General features: G+C 39.3%; 1 protein-coding gene across 1 annotated transcript; it reads left to right on the forward strand.

The window, feature by feature from the left end:
• Positions 1–4275: 4275 nt before the first annotated feature.
• Positions 4276–7065, forward strand: CST11 (cystatin 11). The gene is made up of 3 exons (XM_011376087.1): positions 4276–4494; positions 5111–5215; positions 6982–7065. Exons 1-3 carry the CDS (start codon positions 4276–4278, stop codon positions 7063–7065), a joined length of 408 nt encoding a protein of 135 aa, XP_011374389.1.
• The last annotated feature ends 11648 nt before the right edge of the window (positions 7066–18713 follow it).

An 18713-nucleotide genomic window follows, 5' to 3' on the forward strand; every position in this document is an offset into this window, starting at 1 on the left:
AAAAAAAAATAGGCAGAAGACCTGAACAGACACTTCTCCTTAGAGGACATACAAATGGCCAACAAATATTTTAAAAGATGCTCAACATCGCTAGCTATTAGGGAAATGCAAATCAAAACCATAATGAGATACCATTTCACACCTGTGAGAATGGCTATACTCAACAGGACAAGTAATAACAGGACAAGTAATAATGTTGGAGAGGATGCAGAGAAAAGCTAACCCTCATACACTGCTGGTGGGACAGCACATTGGTACAGCCACTATGGAAAACAGTATGGAGGTTCCTCAAAAACTCAGAATTGAGCTACCATATGATCCAGCAATCCCTCTACTGGGTATTTACCCCAAAGACTTGAAAACCCATATCCAAAAAGATATTTGTACACCAATGTTCATAGCAGCATTATTCACAGTTGCCAGGACATGGAAGCAACCGAAGTGTCCTACAATGATTGGACAAAGAAGCTCTGGTACATATATACAATGGAATATTCCTCAGCCATAGGAAGAGATGAAATACTGCCATTTGAGACAACATGGATGGAACTCGAGATAATCATGCTAAGTGAAATAAGCCAGACAGAAAAAGTTGATAATCACATGATATCACTTATATAAGGGGTATAAACTTTAAAGCAACGAATTAATAGGACAAACAAACAGAGACTCATGGACATGGACTATAGACTAGTGGTTACCAGAGGGTAGGAGTTTTTGAGAATGGGGGAGGTAGTCGGGATAAATGGGGTCAAATAAGTGGTGACAGAAAGAGATCTAACTATGGGAGGTGAACACACAATGTAAATATATATATATGGTTTATTGTTAAAATATACATCTGAAACTTATTGGATTTCATCAACCAATGTCACCATAAAAATAAATAAGTTAATAAATAAGTAAATTATTATTTTGAACTGAAGGCAATTAAAAAGAAACAGGTACAACAAAAGTTATCTGCCTGTCTCCTATGTGCCTAAAACCAAAGGATAAATTTGTCAACGTCTCCCCTCTCCTCTATCTATCAGTAAGGACAGAGACAACTCTAGACCCTGATCAGCCAGCCCAGAGACATCACCAGAGGAACCTATATAACAATCTTACCAACTAGCCCTTGTCTTCCATTAGTTTCCCTCATGCATTTACCTTCTCATAATTTTCCACCCCAGAAGCTCAAAGTCCTTTTCCTTTGTCTTGTCACTTCTCTACAAATCTATCATCCTTTTGTTAAGATGTTATAAACGTTCAAGTTCTAACCACCCTTTTGAGTTACTCATCACTAGTTGTTCCCGTGTGTATGTGTGATGCACATGCCAATAAACTTCCATTTGTTTTTCTCTTGTTAATCTATCTTTTGTCAGTCCAATCTGCAAGGCCCAAGCCAATGAATCTAGGATAGGTAGAGGAAATACTTTTTCCTCCCCTACAATACCATAATGTATTTAAGCATTGCCTTATTGGTATAGATTTAGGCTGCCCAGTGTGTTTTCCTGTTTTAAAAAATAAGTGAACATGATTACTGACATACCTGTAATCTTTGCTTTGGTTTCCCTGAAGCAGGAACTTGAGTGTATGTGAATTACTTGGGAGGTGATGCCAGCAAGCACAGGAAGGAAAGTGGGGAACAAGATAGGACAAGAAAGCAGGCAGTACAGGTGTGTTAACAAGCAGGTGAACACAGTGGGCATCTGGGCCTCAGTCCTGCCAGGGACCACTGGGAAACTACAGGACACATATCTCTGAGTCAGTCTCCAAGAGGCATGAGGGAGCTGCGGTTATATACCAACTCTTCAGATGTTCCAGGCACATTAATTTCCTGGCATTGATGGCCTTTCCTGCACAAGAAGGCAGAGCAAGCCCTCGTGCTCACTGGAGTAAGCTTGACTCTGTTGGGAGAGGGAACTGAACTTGTGTTAGTGTGGGCATTTGAGGGGCTCTACTATTCCAATAGGGAGCTTCCGCTTGTCTTCCAAGCGGTGAACCAAGACTTTGTCATATTTTTCCCTGGTTTGCATAAATGCATTGAGGTGTTTAAGAGGAATTTGGGGAGATGAGCTGGGTTTGTGGAAAGGTCATTATCATATAACTGCTGGCATAAGTGTAAACCGAGGAAGTAACAGAAGTGATGCTGTAAACACCGCTTGTCTTCTTTGCTAGGGCACAGAGAGCCACTGAAGACTTGAGAGCAAGCTGCAGTCATGGTAAAGCTAGCTGTGGTGTGCAGGAGAGCCTAGAGTGGAGGCTGCACAAAGAAGTAGGGTATTACATGAGTTCACATGGAAGCAATGAAGAATGAGCTGGGAGGTGGCTGTTGGAATGCAGTTTGGAGGAAAGGCATTTAATTCATTCATTCATGTGTTCATGCATTTTTTCATTCAATATATTTTTGAGTAAGGACTTTGTGCCAGGCTCTGGGGATGAAGCCAGGAATAAAACAAAATCCTGTTATGTGGCATTTCCATGCGAGGGGTTTTTGAGAGGTATTCTGAAGAATGACCCAAGGGCTCTTGGTGACTGACTGGGCACAAAGGATGAGCAAGAGGACAGAACCAAGGCTTAATCTCTGTATATGTGTGTGTGAACACTGTCAGTCATATATTCAACATCAGGAACTGCACTAAGTGTAAAAAATAACCATAAAAATAACAGCTGACATTTCTTCAGCACCATTCTAAGCTCTTTGCCTGAATTATCTCATTTAATTATCAGAGGAGTTGCATAGATAGGAATTATTTTATGCCCATTTTCCAGATGAGAAGACTGAGTCACATCAAATATAAGTAACTTGCCCACAGTTACTTGACTGGTAAATGATGAAGCCAGACATGGGCCCAGACAGTCTGGCTTCCCTGCTCTGAGGGGCTTAAAGTCAGGTGCCGGAGGTAGACAGGAAAAGCCAGAGAGGGAGAACAGCCTTGCATGCTCTTATGGAATTACACCTGAATGAGTGGCCTCCTTAGCATCCTGGGCAGTGAGGAGCCCAAGCAATCAGAAGACGTTTCCTGCAGGAGATGACCTTGGGGCAGAGTTCAAGAAGATGCGCTCCAGAACTGTGAGCCAATAATTTGTGCTGTTTCACCATACTGTTGATGGTAAGTTGTTAACAGCAGTCAGAAGAAACTAACACAGCTGCAAAGAGAGCTGAGAAAAGGTGTAATTAGCAGTGGAGACTGGGAGGGAACCAGAAAGAGACCAGAAGAACAGTCAGTTTTAAAATTTCACCATGTTCGGGAAGCACTGATGCTAGTCAGTGAGAACTTTCCAGTCCCTCTGCTCCTTTTTCTTCTCCTAGTACCAGCACCAGAAAGGTCTTCAAACCCATGGTTGTGAGATGGGAGAGGTAGAGTACCTGGAGAAGATGGGAGAAAAAAAAAGAAGCAATCACTCCTTCCCACATGCAGGCCTCCAGGAGAGAGAAGCACAGCTGTAAGCCACGTTCAAAGCGTTGACCAAATGGAGAGACTGGCATCCTAATTACTGGACTGAGGCTATCTATACTGCATGAGAGTGCCATGGAATGTTGCAGGGGACAAACAGCATGGTTGACTCTATCCAAAAGAACAGTGGAATGTGAAAATAAAGCCACGGCATGATTATACCCACAAGTGGAACCTGCTCCCCGTACAGGTCACATCCTGCATTTTCTGGGAAGAACCAGCTTCTCCAAGGTTAAGAATGATTAACACAGAAGAAGACAAGGTTTGGGCTTAAGAGTGAGCTTGTATCCTGTCCAGCCAGGGAATTTGGGAGAGATTACAAGAAGAATCAGAGGGAATCTCAAGAGGACAAGGAGGAAGTAATATTCATCCAGCTCACCTGTTCATGCCCCACTGCTCTGGGATCTGACATCCCTCATGTCTCCATTGCTTCCTGTCACTCCAGACCTCCCACAGCCTAGTTAAGGTGAGCTCAGTGAACAGAGGCTCCTGGCCTGGCTTCCACCCAAGTAATGCTGGGGCAGAAAGTGGGAGTGGGAGGATGCTGAGAGAGCATCCCCCAAAAGAGAAGAAATGAGTGTTTGCATGAGTATATGTGTGTGAGACACAAACATATATGAAAGGAATGAGAGGAAGTGGGATTGAGCTCACCAACCATTGCCAAATTCCTCTGCTCTTCAGGTTCAGCTGCCAAAGAAGAGGGAAGTAGGGAGAGCTGTAGGCGTCCACCACAGGTGGGTTTAAATCTGGCCGGCCAGATAGGGTCAGTGAAAACCGACTGTCTCCTGGCAGGACATTGGCTGTGCTCTTGCTATTCCTCCTAAACTGAGGGGCCATGGCCTGGCAGGCCCCACAGCTTCTGCTGGCCATTCTGGTGGCTCTAGTGGCCCTCACCTACCAAGCAAGGAGAAAAACCTTTATAAGTGTCCAAGAAGTACCTGCATCAGGAGCCTACGTAATAGCCACCATGCAGTTCGTGACCAACGAGTTCAACAAGGAAAGTGAGGACAAGTATAGCTTCCGGATTGTGCGAGTCCTGAAGGTCAAGAAACTGGTCAGTGTGCTCTTCTCCCCTCTCCTCACCATGCCCCTATGCCAGGGGACCACAGGCACTGTGGGACAAGTCCACTCAAGTGAAATTCAGCCTCACTTACTCTAAAGTGGGCATTTTAAGAGAAATATAATTTCACTGAAGGGGCCAAAGTTAAGTCTCTTAAATGATGTCCAGGACCAGGGGTCAGTTCATTGTGGCCTAAGGCCCAATCTGTCTGCTGCCTATTTCTGTAAGTTGTTTTCTTGGCTCCCAGCCACATCATTCATGTTGTGTCATGCAGAGCTGCTTTCACACTACAATTGCAGAATTGAGTACTTGCAACTGAGGCCACATGGGCTACAAAGTCTAAATGTTTGCTTTCTGGCTCTTTAAAAACAAAGTTTACACACCCTGTTCTCTCTAAGGGACGACTTTACCCATAGAGTGGTTTCTGGTGAATTCTCCTCAAATGACAAAAGGAGGCATGAGAGTCAAATGGTTAAGGGAGAGAGGAGCCCACTACTCTGTTCAGTATGGGATCCTTGACCTTGGGCACCATGTGAAGGAGTTCCTGGCCCCAGAAGCTATGGAGAAGGAGAAGGAATTCTTTTATCTCCTTGCCACTTGCTTCCCACAGGTTACGGACCACATGGAGTATCACGTGAACTTAGAGATGCGGCGCACCACCTGTCAAAGGCTGGAGACTGAAAACTGCACTTTTCAAGAAGGGGAGCTTTATAAGGTACTGAGTGAAAGCACATTAACTCAGAAAGAACTCATTTTCAGTGGAGTTTTCCTGTGGTTTTAGGCATTCTTTTTAAGCAAGCTTAAATTTATTATGGATATATTTAAGGTTGCTCAAAAGAATGCAGTATAACACCAGGTGTCTCAAAATGGAACGGTGAAGGTGCAAGTGACCTGGATCCTGCCTGACAGGCATTGATCCTTTGTTGCTGGAAGAATTATGGGGAGGATGGAGGGCTTCAGAGGGAGGAAGTAATTGGCTGAATTGCAGGGGGACACTCTAGGGCTAAGGGAAGTAGTTAATTATTAGTAATATTTTAGCAGCCAGTGTGCTTGTACGCCCAGCTGAATATCTAAACATCAGCCTGAAATGAACACACAATCACGAGACTACTGATCTCTGTTTCTTTCATCCAGCAGAGTTGGGCCAAGAAGGCGAAGGAGATAGGAAAATGAGTTCAGAGATAGTTTAACTGGTGGTAGAAATGGACAGGGTCAGGGAGGATAAACTTCTATGAGTGTGATCTACTCAGGAGCCACCTATCCCAACACTGGTTTAGTCCTCTACATGCTCATTCCCACCCAATATTGTCACATCCAAGGAGGCTGGCCAGACCATCATCACTGCAGTGTACATAGTCAGGATGGACCCACGGGAACATCTCAAGGCCTACAAGCCCTGAAAATTACCACTCTTCACCTAAATAAGTAAAAATAAGAATATTCATGTCCTATCTTGCCTGAAATAGTCCTAATTTACACCTAACTTCTTAATGTAATAATTAATAGCATTCCTATTTCCTTACAACATGTCCGGTTCATAAATTATATGGTGGCTCTAGGTATAATGCCCTGGACATTCTCAACAGAGATGTGTTAATTCATGAGCTCCCTCCTCACTTTCTACTCAAAAAATTCTTCGCAGTCTAGCAAAGTAGATTTTATTTTTGTTTCTCCCCTGGAAAAGATCATAAAACCTATAAAAAAATAATTGAAGATAACAATAAAGTTAGAGGATCTTATTGATGCAATATATTTAATTAGTCAGAGTTAATATTCTGATTTCACTTTTAGGATAAATGTAAATATTTATGCCTCCCCCTTTACCCCCAACCCTGGACTTTCCAACGAAGAGCAGGAAAACAAAATTGCACAAAGAAAGGATGATAATATGCAAAATTTGTTTATTGATTTTTTTTTTATTATGAGAGAAGAGGGAAGCAAAAAAGAAAGAAAAATCTTGAGAGAGAATAAGGACAAGGGAAGGAGAGAAAGGATGTGATAAATGAGTATATGGATGGACCAAGATGGAAAGATGAAAGATGGAAAGGAAGGAAAGAAAGAGATATGGATGGATTGGGTGAAAAGAAGGTGAAAGAAAGGAAGGATAAATGGATGAGTGGCTGGAGGACTGAATGGATTGCTGGCTGAATCCACTATAGGCAAAGTAAAGGAAAGTGTTAAGTAAACAACACATGAATAAAAATGAAAAGGAAAACAGAATCAGCGAATATGTGTCGGATGGACACTTTATTTCTAGTCTCCTATTCTAACTACAAATAGAAGGACATTTTCTGAGATGATCTTAGCCATAATATTATCAAGTGATTGAAATTAAAATAAAGATCAAACCATATCTGGATTGGAGGTGTCGTTAGGTGGTGTCATAGTCCCCATCCTATTATATCCTCTTCTTTCCCTTTTTAAATTTTCCCCTTGCATGTTGAGCTTTTTAAAATATTGTTTTTGTTTTTCTTTTTTCAGCAAATCGAGTGCTTCTATTCAGTATTTGTTGTTCCCTGGTTTGAAAAGTACAGAATTCTGAACAAAAACTGCACCAATGGCTAGATGTTTAGCACACACCTGTGGATATATATAAATATGTGAATGTATCCTGCAATAAGCAGTAAGTCTCAATATAGAAAATAAATGTTTGCCTACCTATTCTCTTAATGTTCTTAGTGTGTATAATTCCACTTCCCCACCTACCCCCAAATTCTTCAGTTCATAATAATATAATCTGAAAGTCCTCTGGGCCAGGGCAGTTTTGGAGTTCAAATAAGGTGACATGAATAATTTCTCACCTTATAGCTTATGTAGCCTGTATGACAGCAGAACTTTGAATCCATCTTCTCATCAAGTAGGATTCTTTAGATTTTAAAACAAGAAGGAGGAAAGGGAAAGAAGGAGAGAGTGGAAGGAAGAAGCTCTAAGTTACTTAATCGAACAGCCAAGAGATATTGTCAAGTATGGCCTATGAGAACCTGAGGGGGTCCAATGACGAGCATCTTCTTTCTTGTCTAAAGTGCAAAACAAGGAGAAATAATACTGGTAACTAAAAAAGATAAGGGCCTTTGCTACTGATAAGAACTGGGTTGAGAGATGCGCCTTATTTTTACAGGCAATTCTAATATCAAAGTCTAGATTTTGACTTACACCCCCAGCATTAGCAACATTTGATTAGAGCAGGTCTCTTCACAGAGGGATTTCTCTCCCAGCGTTGCCAAGAAAAATGAGTGCCCTCAATAGAAAGGAGGAGGACCTGGGCTACAATGCCCAGGTTTTCTTCCCAAATAGACCAATCAGATTATTCCTTCAAGAGAGGACTGATTGAGGACAGAGAAACCATGAACGCTATGTTTAGGGGCTTCTCTTCTGTGGATGGCACATTAGCTGTGAAAAATAAGCATCCTGTACCCAACATTGTGATTCAGGGTCTTAAGCAATGTCACCAGGCTCATCTCTCCAGTCCACTTCTTCCTGTGGTCTCAAGAAGGCTGCTAGCAGCTCACTGGGTCACATTTGCTCTCAGGCATATTCGGAGGGGAGAGGAAGAGCTCATCCCCAAGAATGCAGGCAAAAGCCTTGAGGCTTAATATCACTGAGAAACTCAGGACAATCAGGACAATGTGAGATATGCGCGCGCGCGCGCGCGCGCGCGCGCACACACACACACACACACACACACACACACACACACACACACACATTATTGGCTGGAGGGCAACTCCTTAGGGGCACATTAATTCCTTGGAACTTCTGGCCTGGGATGGCTCCAGGACAGAGTAAGCAGCCAGAGACAAAGAAATACAGGTGTTGGCATTTCGAACTCGAACTTTTGTGAGCGTAGGATAAGACATGAGAGGATTTAGGCAGGGCACCAATAGGGTGTTCTTCACACATGTGAACTGTGAACTGAGATGTACAGTAGTCATACCAAATCTTCACCAGTTATAGATGGTTGGGAGCTTTGAAAGAACATTTTTTTTTCACCTTTTACTCTCCATATCAAAATTCTGGAGTACTCGGGACCCTGTTTCAATGGGATCCAGGTGAAAGTCCCCTCCACCAACTATCTGGGAAAATGCTAACCTACGATTTCCTCATCGTTATCTGAGAATAACAGTACCAATTTCTTGGGATATTTATGAGGTTTAATTATAATAATGCACTGTGTAAATTGCTTAACACAGTGCCTAACACAAAGCAGATATTAACATAAATGTTAACAATTAGTAAAAATACTGGCAGTAGCAGTATATGTAATATTAACTTAACATTCATTATCCATTCAACTCTCTTCTGGTATTTTGGCTACTTTGTCAGAAGGCAGGGATTTTTATCCTGAGGGAGGAGTAAAGCAAAGGTAGAACATTTGTGCCCACTGATCTTTTGGATTGCTCAAAAAAAATTAATTGTTTTTATTTTAAAATAATTGTAGATTCACAAGAAGTTACAAAGATTGTACAAAGACGTTTCTTGTATCCTTCATCTAGTTTCCCTCTATGGTTACATTTTTTTTGTAATTATAGAAAAATATCACAACCAGGAAACTGACATTGGTACAATATGTATGTCATTTTGTCAGATGTGTGACCACTACCACCAAGATACAGAAGTATTCCATCACTGCAAAGATATTCTGTACTAACCCTCATAGTCAAATCTTCCTTTCCCCCACCATCTCAAACTCCTGACAACCACTAATTTATTTTCCATCTCCATAATTATGCCACTTATAGAATGTTATATGAATGAAATCATACAGTATGTGACCTTTCGAAATTGATCATAATGCCCTTGGGATCCATCCAAGTTGTTTCATGTTTCAAAAGTTTGTTCCTTTTAATTGCTGAGTATTATTTTATGGTACACTATGACACAATAGTTTAACTAATTACCTATGTCAGGATGTGTTTGTTGTTTTCAAGTTTGAGGCTATTACAAATAAAGTTTCTATGAATAATTGCGTACAGGTTTTTCTGTGGACACAAATTTCCATTTCTCTGAGTGAAATGCTCAGGAATGCAATTGTTGCATCATATAGTTTAGGGATTTTTTTAAAGAAACTGCCAAACTATTTTTCATAGTAGATGTATCATTATGCAATGTCCCTCTCCATCCCTGGTAATTTTTTTTTTTTTGCTCTGAGGTCTACTTTACCTGATATTAATATGGCCTCTACTGCTTTCTTTTCATTAATGTTTACATAATATAACTGTTCACCCTTTTAATTTCAACCTACCCATATTATCATATTAGAAATTTCTTGTATACAGCATATACTTGAGTCATGTTTTTTTTTTAATTTAGTCTACCAATCTCTCTTTTTATTGACTTGTTTAGACCATTTATATATACTTTGCACATATCATTTAATGTAATTGATATGTTAGGGCTTTAGTCTGTCATTTTACTTTTTGCCCTGTTTGTTCTCTCGTTGTTTCTGGGTTTTTTTATTTTTTTATTTTTTTATTTTTCCTTCCCGTGAGTTACTTGAACATTTTTTAAAGAATTACATTTTTATGTATCCATACTGTTTTTGAGTATATTTGTTTGCATAGTCTTTTTAGTGGTGCTCTAAATATTACATTATAGATGCATAACTTATCAGGCTACTCATGCTGATATTTTACCACTTTGAATGAACTGTAGAAAGTTTATCAACATTTACATCCCTTTATCATTCTTCATATACAGGTGTCTTTAATATTTCTTCTAAATATATTGAGGACCACATCAGACAATGGTATGTATAATTTTTACTTTGACCATAAAACATAATTTAGAAAACTCAAGATAACAAAAGCCTATTGTATTTTTACTTTTTATGTTCTTTATTTCTGATGTTCCAAGATTCCTTCTTTTATAATTTTCTTTCTATTTAGAGAACTTCTTTTAGTTATTTTTTAGGGTAAGTTTTCTGGTGTAAATTCTCTTAGTTTCTTTTCATCTCAGAATGACTTGATTTTCTCTTTCATTCCTGAGTAATATTTTTGGTGATTATAAGATTAAATTTTGAAACTTTTTTCTCCCTTCAGCACCTAAAAACGTTGCATAAATTCTGGCCTCCATGGCTTATGATGAGAAAACAGCTGTCGTTCAAATTGTTTTCTCTAAAAGTAAGGTATGTTTTCTCTTTCACTGCTTTCAAAATTTTTACTTTGTTTTTAACTTTCAAAAGTTTGACTTTATGTGTATTGGTGTGGGTTTCTTTGGGTTTATCCTCTTTAGGATTCACTCAGTTTTTTTGAATCTATAGGTTTAGGTATTTTGCCAAATTTGAGGAGTTCTCAGGTATTGTATATTTAGTGTTTCAGCCTCTCTCTCTCTACTCTCCTCCTGGGACCCCAATATGTTAAATCTTCTGTAAGGCTCTGTTCATTTCTATTCAGTCAACTTTCTCTCTGTTATTCAGATTCTCTGTTTCTATTGTTTTCTCTTCCAGTTCATTGATTCTTTCCTATATTCCCTACATTCCTCTGGTGAGCCCATCCATTGAGCTTCGTATTTTAGTTATTGTATTTTTCATCTCTAAAATTTCCATTTGTGTTTTTTCTTTATATCTTCTCTGTGTTGAGATTTTCTATATCTTTGCATAGACTTTCTATTTGACCATTTGAAGCATGTTTATAATTGCTCATTGCAGCAGTTTTGTAATGACTGCCTTAAAATTCCTATGAAATGATTTTAACATTTGTTTCATCTCTATGTTAATATGTTTATTGTCTTATTTCAATTAAGCTGCAATTTTTCTGATTCTTAGTAGGACAAGTGATTTTCTATTAAAACCTGGATGTTTTCGTATTGGGACTCTGGGTCTTATTTATATCTCTTTTAGCAGGTCTCTTCTGACAGTGCCCCGATGGAGAAACAGGGCACCACCTTTTTAGTGCTAGGTGAGGATGGGAGCCCAGTTTCCCCAGCTGGCCTCTGTTGACAGAGATGGGGAGAGGACTCCTCACCACAGCTGGATGGGAGTGGGGGCGGGGGGGTAGTTCAAGCTCCCCATTAGACACCTGCTGACACCACTCTGGTTGAGAGAGATCATCATTGCATGTGTCCTCTGATACTTCTTCAGTAGAGATAAATAGAAGTCCAGGCTTTCCATGGGTCCTTACTATCATCACAGGGAGTGGGGGCTTGTTGCCACCCAATGGGGATGAAAGTCCTAACTCCATACTTGGCCTTCTCTGACACCATCTCAAAGTAGGTATTGAGCTCCTCATTATAGCCTCAAGAGGATGAAAGTCTAGGCTCCCTACAATTTTTGCTGGAGCTTCGTTTTTTTCTTGTGGTGTTTGGCTGAAGCACAGCATTGTCGCCTAAATGTTTTCTGTCCTTATTGAGCTGTCTCTTTCCTTGCCCCTTTGCCTAGAGAGAGCAAGCTTTTATTGAGGAATTTTTATCTGTACATAGCAGTTAACATTTCCAGGTTAACAGCATCTCATTCCAAGTCTGAGATATCTAAAGGAAATTGCTGGAGGCATTTTCCTGATTAGGCAACCAGCCCCACCCTGCCCTCTCAGCATGAGGCTCTTTCAACAACAATTAGCAGGGCTCTGGTGGCAGGCAACCAGTCTTGACCTGATCTTCAGTATTTCTTAAACAAATCTTGGGGATCTACAGGCCTAAGGAGGGTGCTGGTGGTCTGAGACTGTTATGAATGGCCACAGGCTCAACACTGGCATGAAATCTGAATTCGCATTAACTTGGAGAACACGACCAGCCACAACTTCGTGACTTCCTGGGACCCCATCTGACCAAACTCATGTACCGCCTGAGGCATTCTCAGGTGCAGAAACTTACAGGCAGCTGACATGCAACTTCAGGCCTTAAGGTGCCCCGAGCCTTCAGCTAAGAGCCATAGGCCCAGTACTTGTGGGAGCTGACCTTGGTTTACAGCACGGACTTTCCCACGTGCCTCCAGGTCTAGCACAGGAAGAGACTAACTGCAGATCACTTTGTTGTTTCTACCAGGTAGCCCTGGGCAGGTCACGAGCAATGGCTGATCTTCGCCTGCATGGGAGCCCCTCCCAAGGAGCCCCAGAATCAACACATCCAGAGGCTGGGGTCAGACCACAATGGAGCACCACCTGATTAGCACCTAAGGGTGTTCTCAAAAGGTACATGAGCTCTCTGAGGCAGATCCCACTCCATGGGTTGAGCCCCCATATAGCATCTTATACACTGTGGGCATGGCCAATCCTCACTGCCTGTAAACCTGAGAGGCAATCCCACCCACTGACATGACAACAGCAATCAAAGCCTAATGACAATAGGAGAGCACACACAACCCACACTAGGGACACTACTAGAGCACCCCGCATGAGTGATCAAAGAGATTGCACCACTGGGCCACACAAGGCACTTACTACATAAGGCCATCCAGCCAAGAATAGGAGACATAGCAAATCTATCTAATACATAGAAACAAACACACAGAGAGGTAGTCAAAATGTTAAAACAAAGAAATATGTCCCAACCGAAGAACAAGAGAAAATTCCAGAAAAAGTGCTAAAGAAATGGAAGCATGCAACCTACCAGGTACGGAGATCAGAACACTGGTTATAAGGATGCTCAATGAACTCAGGAGAATAGATGATCTCAGTGAGAACTTCAACAAAGAGATGGTAAGCACAGAGAAACCACATGAAATAAACAGTCAGAAATAAAGAATACATTAACTGAAATAAAGAATATAGTAGATGGAATCAACAGTACATTAGCTGAAGCAGAGAATCGAATCACAGATTTGTAAGATAAGGTAGCAGAAAGCAATCAATCGGAACAGCAAAAAGAAAAGAATCAAATAAATGAGGAAATTTTAAAGATCCTCTGGGACAGCATTAAGAGTAACAACATTCGCACCATAATGGGATCAGAAAAAGAAGAGAGAAAGCAAGGTATAGAGAATCTAATTGAAGAAATAATGACAGAAATTTTCCCTAACCTGGCAAAGGAAATAGTCATACAAGTCCAGGGAGCACAAAGTCCCAAACGAGAGGACCCCAAAGAGGCCCACACAAAGGCATATCATAATTAAAATGGCAAACGTTAAAGACACAGAAAGAATCTGAAAAGCAGCAAGAGAAAGATAACTAGTTATTTATAAGAAATCTCCCACAAGACTATCAGCAGATTTTTCAACAGAAGCTTTTCAGGCCAGAAGGGACTGGTACAAAATATTCAAAGTGATGAAAAACAAGGACCTACGACCAAGACTAATCTACCTAGAAAGGCTAACAATTAAAAATGAAAATGAGATAAAGAGCTTCCCAGACAGGAAAAAGCTAAAGGAATTCATCACTATCAAGCCAATATTATAAGAAATGTTAAAGGGACTTCTTTAAGAAGAAGAAGGGGGTACATAAATATAAATAATAAAATGGCAATAACTATGTACCTATCAATAATCACTTTAAATGTAAATGGAATAAATGCTCTAATCAAAAGACATAAAGTAGATGAATGGATAAGAAAATAAGACCCACACATATGATAGAGATGACCCACTTCAGATCCAAAGGTACACAGAAACTGAAAGTAAAGGGACGGAAAAAGATATTTCACACAAATAGAAATGTAAAAAAAAAAAAAAAAAAGCTGGGGTAACAATACTTGTATTAGACAAAATACTTTAAAACTAAGACTATAATAAAAGACAAAGAAGGATATTACATAATACATAATCATAATAAACATTTATGCAACCAACATAGGAACATCTAAATATATAAAGCAAATATTGACCAATATAAAGGAAAAGATCAACAGTAAAACAGTCATAGTAGGGAACTTTAACATCTCATTGCCACCAATGGATAGATCTTCCAGACAAAAATTCAACAAGGAAACAGAGCTTTAAATGACACACTAGACTGGATTTAATTGATATTTTCAGAATATATCACCCCAAAGCATAGATACTCATTATTCTCAAGAGCACATGAAACATTTTCCAGGATAGAGGACATGTTAGTCCACAAAACAAGTCTCAATAAATTTTAAAAGAATAAAATCATATCAAGCAACTTTTCTGACCACAATGTCTGAAACGAGAAATCAATTACAGAAAAAAACTGAGAAGTGCACAAACACATGGAAGCTAAACAACATGCTACTAAACAATAAGTGGGTTAACAATGAGATCAAGGAAGAAATCAAAAGATACCTTGAGACAAATAGAAATGAAAACACAAAGACTCAAAATCTATGGGACACAGCAAAAACAGTCCTAAGAGGGAAATTCATAGCAATACAGACCCACCCGAAGAAAGAAAAAAAAAATAAAAGGAACAATCTAACCTTACACTTAAATGAACTAGAAAAAGAACAGCAAACAAAGCACAAAGTGAGAAGAAAGAAGGAAATAATAAAGATCAGATAAACATATTTTGTTTCCTTGGAAATAAACAAAATAGAGTCTAGAAAAACAATACAAAAGATCAATAAAACCAAGAGTTGGTTCTTTGAAAGGATAAACAAATTTGATTGAAAACTTTTAACCAGGAGATGGCGAGGAAACATGGCAGAGTGAGAGATACCCTCAGATCTCTCCCCCTGAAACAACAATAAGCTGAACACCTAAAACTCAACAAAATCACCAAAACTGCACACCAGCATGTCTGAGCGTGGGATCTGTGCACAAGAGCTACCACAGGTCAAAACACTGGGTGTCGGGCAGTGGACTCAGAGAAATAAGCTGCCTCTAGCAGCCTCTGGTGCTCCTTGCAGGAGGAGGAGGAGGAGCGAAGGTGTGGCAACTTCCCCGATCAGCCTGCCTGGAAGTGCCGGAACTTCTAGCAGCCAGCAGCAGGGCCCAGTCATCGGGGCAGAAAGCAGAGAAGTAGGACGGGACCACAGAGAAACAACAGTTGATTTTTACTGGCCTAGGTTGCAAAACCGAGGCTGAGCCTCAGCCCCCAACTCCCAACCCAGGAGCCCCTCTCCCCATACGATCCGAGACCGAGCACTGTGGAGCCCCAAGGGAATCTGAGCAAACGCTACCCAAACTGTTGCTAACACTGACAGGGACTGAAACTGAGAGTAGCAAGTGTGCTTAAATATCTACAATAAAATAAAAAAAGACATTTAGGCTTTATATAAAGCAGGGATCCAAGAGGCTTAGATGCCGCCTACTGGAAACCAAAACAAAAGTGTCTTTTTTATAGCAGGCTAAAGAGAGATGTTTATATAATAAATCTTCTTTGTAGAAAAACAACAGAATACACTTCCATTAATACCCGGGCACAGAAATAGTCCGTTAAACACCATGAACAACCAAGGTGACAAGGCATCTCAGAAAGAAAGAGAAAAATATCCAGAAAATAAGCTTACAGACATAGAAATATGCAATTTAAATAATAGAATTCAGGATGGCACTTCTGAAAAAACTCAATGAGATCCAACACAACTCAAATCGACAATTTCAAGAATTGAAAAAACAACTAGATGAGCAGAGCAAGGAGATTGAAACCCTCCAAAGGAACCAAATAGAATTTTTGGAGATGAAGAACACACTGTAAGAGTTGAAAACTGAAATAGCAAACTTGGGAAATTGAGTAGACCAAATGGAGGAAAGGATCAGTGATATTGAAGACAGAAATCTAGAAATACACCAGAATGAAGAAGAGAGAAACTGAAAAATAAAAAATAATGAAAGAGAAATTCAAGAACTAGCTGATACCATCAGGAGAGAAAACATAAGAATAATGGGCATTACCAAAGGCAAGAAAAAGGAGCAGGCACTACAAAGCATTTTCAGACAAATAGTGCACAAGAATTTCCAAATCTAAGGAATGAGCTGGAGCTTGGACTTCAAAAACTCAACACAACATCCAATTATCTCAACCCAAAAAGGTCTTCACTAAGACACATTGTATTAAAGTTATCAAAAATCAACGACAAAGACAGAATTCTCAGGGCAGACAGGGAAAAGAAGATGATAGCATATAAAGGAAAACCCATTAGATTATCGTTGGACATCTCAGCACAGTCCTTACAAGCCAGAAAGGAATGAAATCAAATATTTAAACTATTAAGTGAAAGGAATTACCAGCCTAGAATAATATCTCCAGCTAAGCTCCCCTTTAGATATGAAGGAGAAATTAAGACCTTGCCAGACGTACAAAAATTGAGGATATTCTCCACTATGAGGCCTGCACTACAGGAAATATTGAAAGGAGTCAGCTCACTCAAAACAAAATAACAAATCAAAACAAAAAAAATACATAATTAGGAGTAAAGTGACTATCAGGCAAATAGAAACAGAAGAGTGTAACCCTTACTAAGACAAAGGCACTATAAGCTTAAATAATAAGAGAATTGCTATGACAAGATAGCAATGAATGTTGAGATAAAAATGACTGATAAAAATTGAGATAAAAGTGACTGAAATGGGGAGGATTCAAAGATCCAAATTCACAAAGGGGAATGGAGATAAGGCACATGCAGAAGAATGAATGACTATATATATAAAACTATCCTTTACATATTTGTAATGGTAACCACACATCAAAGATTCAGAACCGAAGTATGTAACATAAAACAAGAAGAAAGAGAGGCAAAACCCACAAAACCAACCAAAATCAAGAAAACAAAAACAGAAGGACAAGGGAGCAATGGAAACACCAAGCTACCAGAAAGCAAAAGATAAAATGGCTATAAGAAGTCCTCATATTTCAATAATCACCCTAAATAAAATTGGACTGAACTCACCAATAAAAAGGCACAGAGTTGCAGAGTGGATCCAAAAACAAAACCCAACCATATGCTGCCTCCAGGAGACACATCTCAACTCCAAAGACAAATATAGACTCAAAGTGAAAGGGCAAAAAATGATATTTCAAGCAAATGGCATTCAGAGAAAAGCGAGAGTAGCAGTACTAATTACGGACCAAATAGACTTCAAAATAAAAAAGGTAAAGAAAGATACTGAAGGACACTTCATAATGATAAAGGGAATTATGCAACAAGAAGACATAACACTTATTAATATATATGCTCCCTAAAGGGAGCCCCAAAATAAATAAAGCAAATACGAACAGGACTAAAGGGAGAAACAGACTGAAACACTATCATAGTAGGGGACCTAAATAACCCACTGTCGGATGTGGACAGATCATCTGACAGAAAATCAATAAGGAAATAACATCTTTAAATGACACATTAGACCAACTGGACATAATTGACATTTACACAGCCTTCCATTCCCAAACAGTTGCTTTAACATTCTTCTCTAGTGCACATGGAACATTCTTAAGAATCGACCACATACTGGGACACAGAGATAGCCTCAACAAATATAAGAGAGTTGAAATCATAGCAACCATATTCTCTGCTCATAATGCTTTTTACTAGGGATCAACTGCAAAAAGAAATCAGGAAGAACCACAAATACATGAAGATTAAACAACATGCTACTAAAGAATAACTGGGTCAGGGAAGAAATAAAAGAGATCAAGACATACATAGAAACAAATGATAATGATAGTACAACATATCAAAACTTTTGGGACACGGCAAAAGCGATCATAAAAGGAAAGTTCCTATCATTACAGGTCTATCTCCAAAAACAAGAATGACCCCAAATAAACAATGTAATGCTTCATCTTAAAAAACTAGAAAAGGATACCAAATGAGGCCTAAAGTCAGCAGAAGAAAAGAAATTGTCAAAAAATTAGAGCAGAAATAAATGAAATTAAAAATTTAAAAAAAATATAGAAAAAATAAATATAACAAGGAGCTGATTCTTTGAGAAGGTTAATAAAATTGACAAACTCCTGGTTGGACTCACTAAAGAAAAAAGAGAAAAGACACAAACAAACAAAATCAGAGATGAAAGAGGGAAAATTACAACTGATCACAGAATACAAAGGATAACACAAGAATACTATGAAAAAGTATATAATAACGAATTTAATAACATAGAAGAAATGCACCAGTACTTAAAAAATATAACCTTCCTAGACTGAATCAAGAAGATTGGAAAATCTAAATAAACCAATCAGCAGTATGGAAATTGAAACAATCATCAAAAAACTACCAAAAAGTAAAAGTCCAAGACCAGAAGTCTTCACCAGTGAATTCTACCAAACTTTCCAAGAAGATTGAATACCTATTCTCCTCAAACTTTTCCAAAATATCAAAGAGGAGACGATACTTCCCAACTCATTTTATGAGGCCAATATTACTCTGATACCAAACCTGGTAAA

This window comes from Pteropus vampyrus, unplaced genomic scaffold, assembly GCF_000151845.1.
Source record: "Pteropus vampyrus isolate Shadow unplaced genomic scaffold, Pvam_2.0 Scaffold285, whole genome shotgun sequence".
Lineage (NCBI taxonomy): Eukaryota > Metazoa > Chordata > Mammalia > Chiroptera > Pteropodidae > Pteropus > Pteropus vampyrus.

Excerpts from the sequence above, each read along its gene's own strand:
- CST11 (XM_011376087.1), top strand. The coding sequence starts at position 4,276 with ATGGCCTGGCAGGCCCCACAGCTTCTGCTGGCCATTCTGGTGGCTCTA. Across the intron at positions 4,495-5,110 it reads TCCTGAAGGTCAAGAAACTG|GTTACGGACCACATGGAGTA; the intron begins GTCAGTGTGCTC and ends TGCTTCCCACAG. Across the intron at positions 5,216-6,981 it reads AAGAAGGGGAGCTTTATAAG|CAAATCGAGTGCTTCTATTC; the intron begins GTACTGAGTGAA and ends TTCTTTTTTCAG.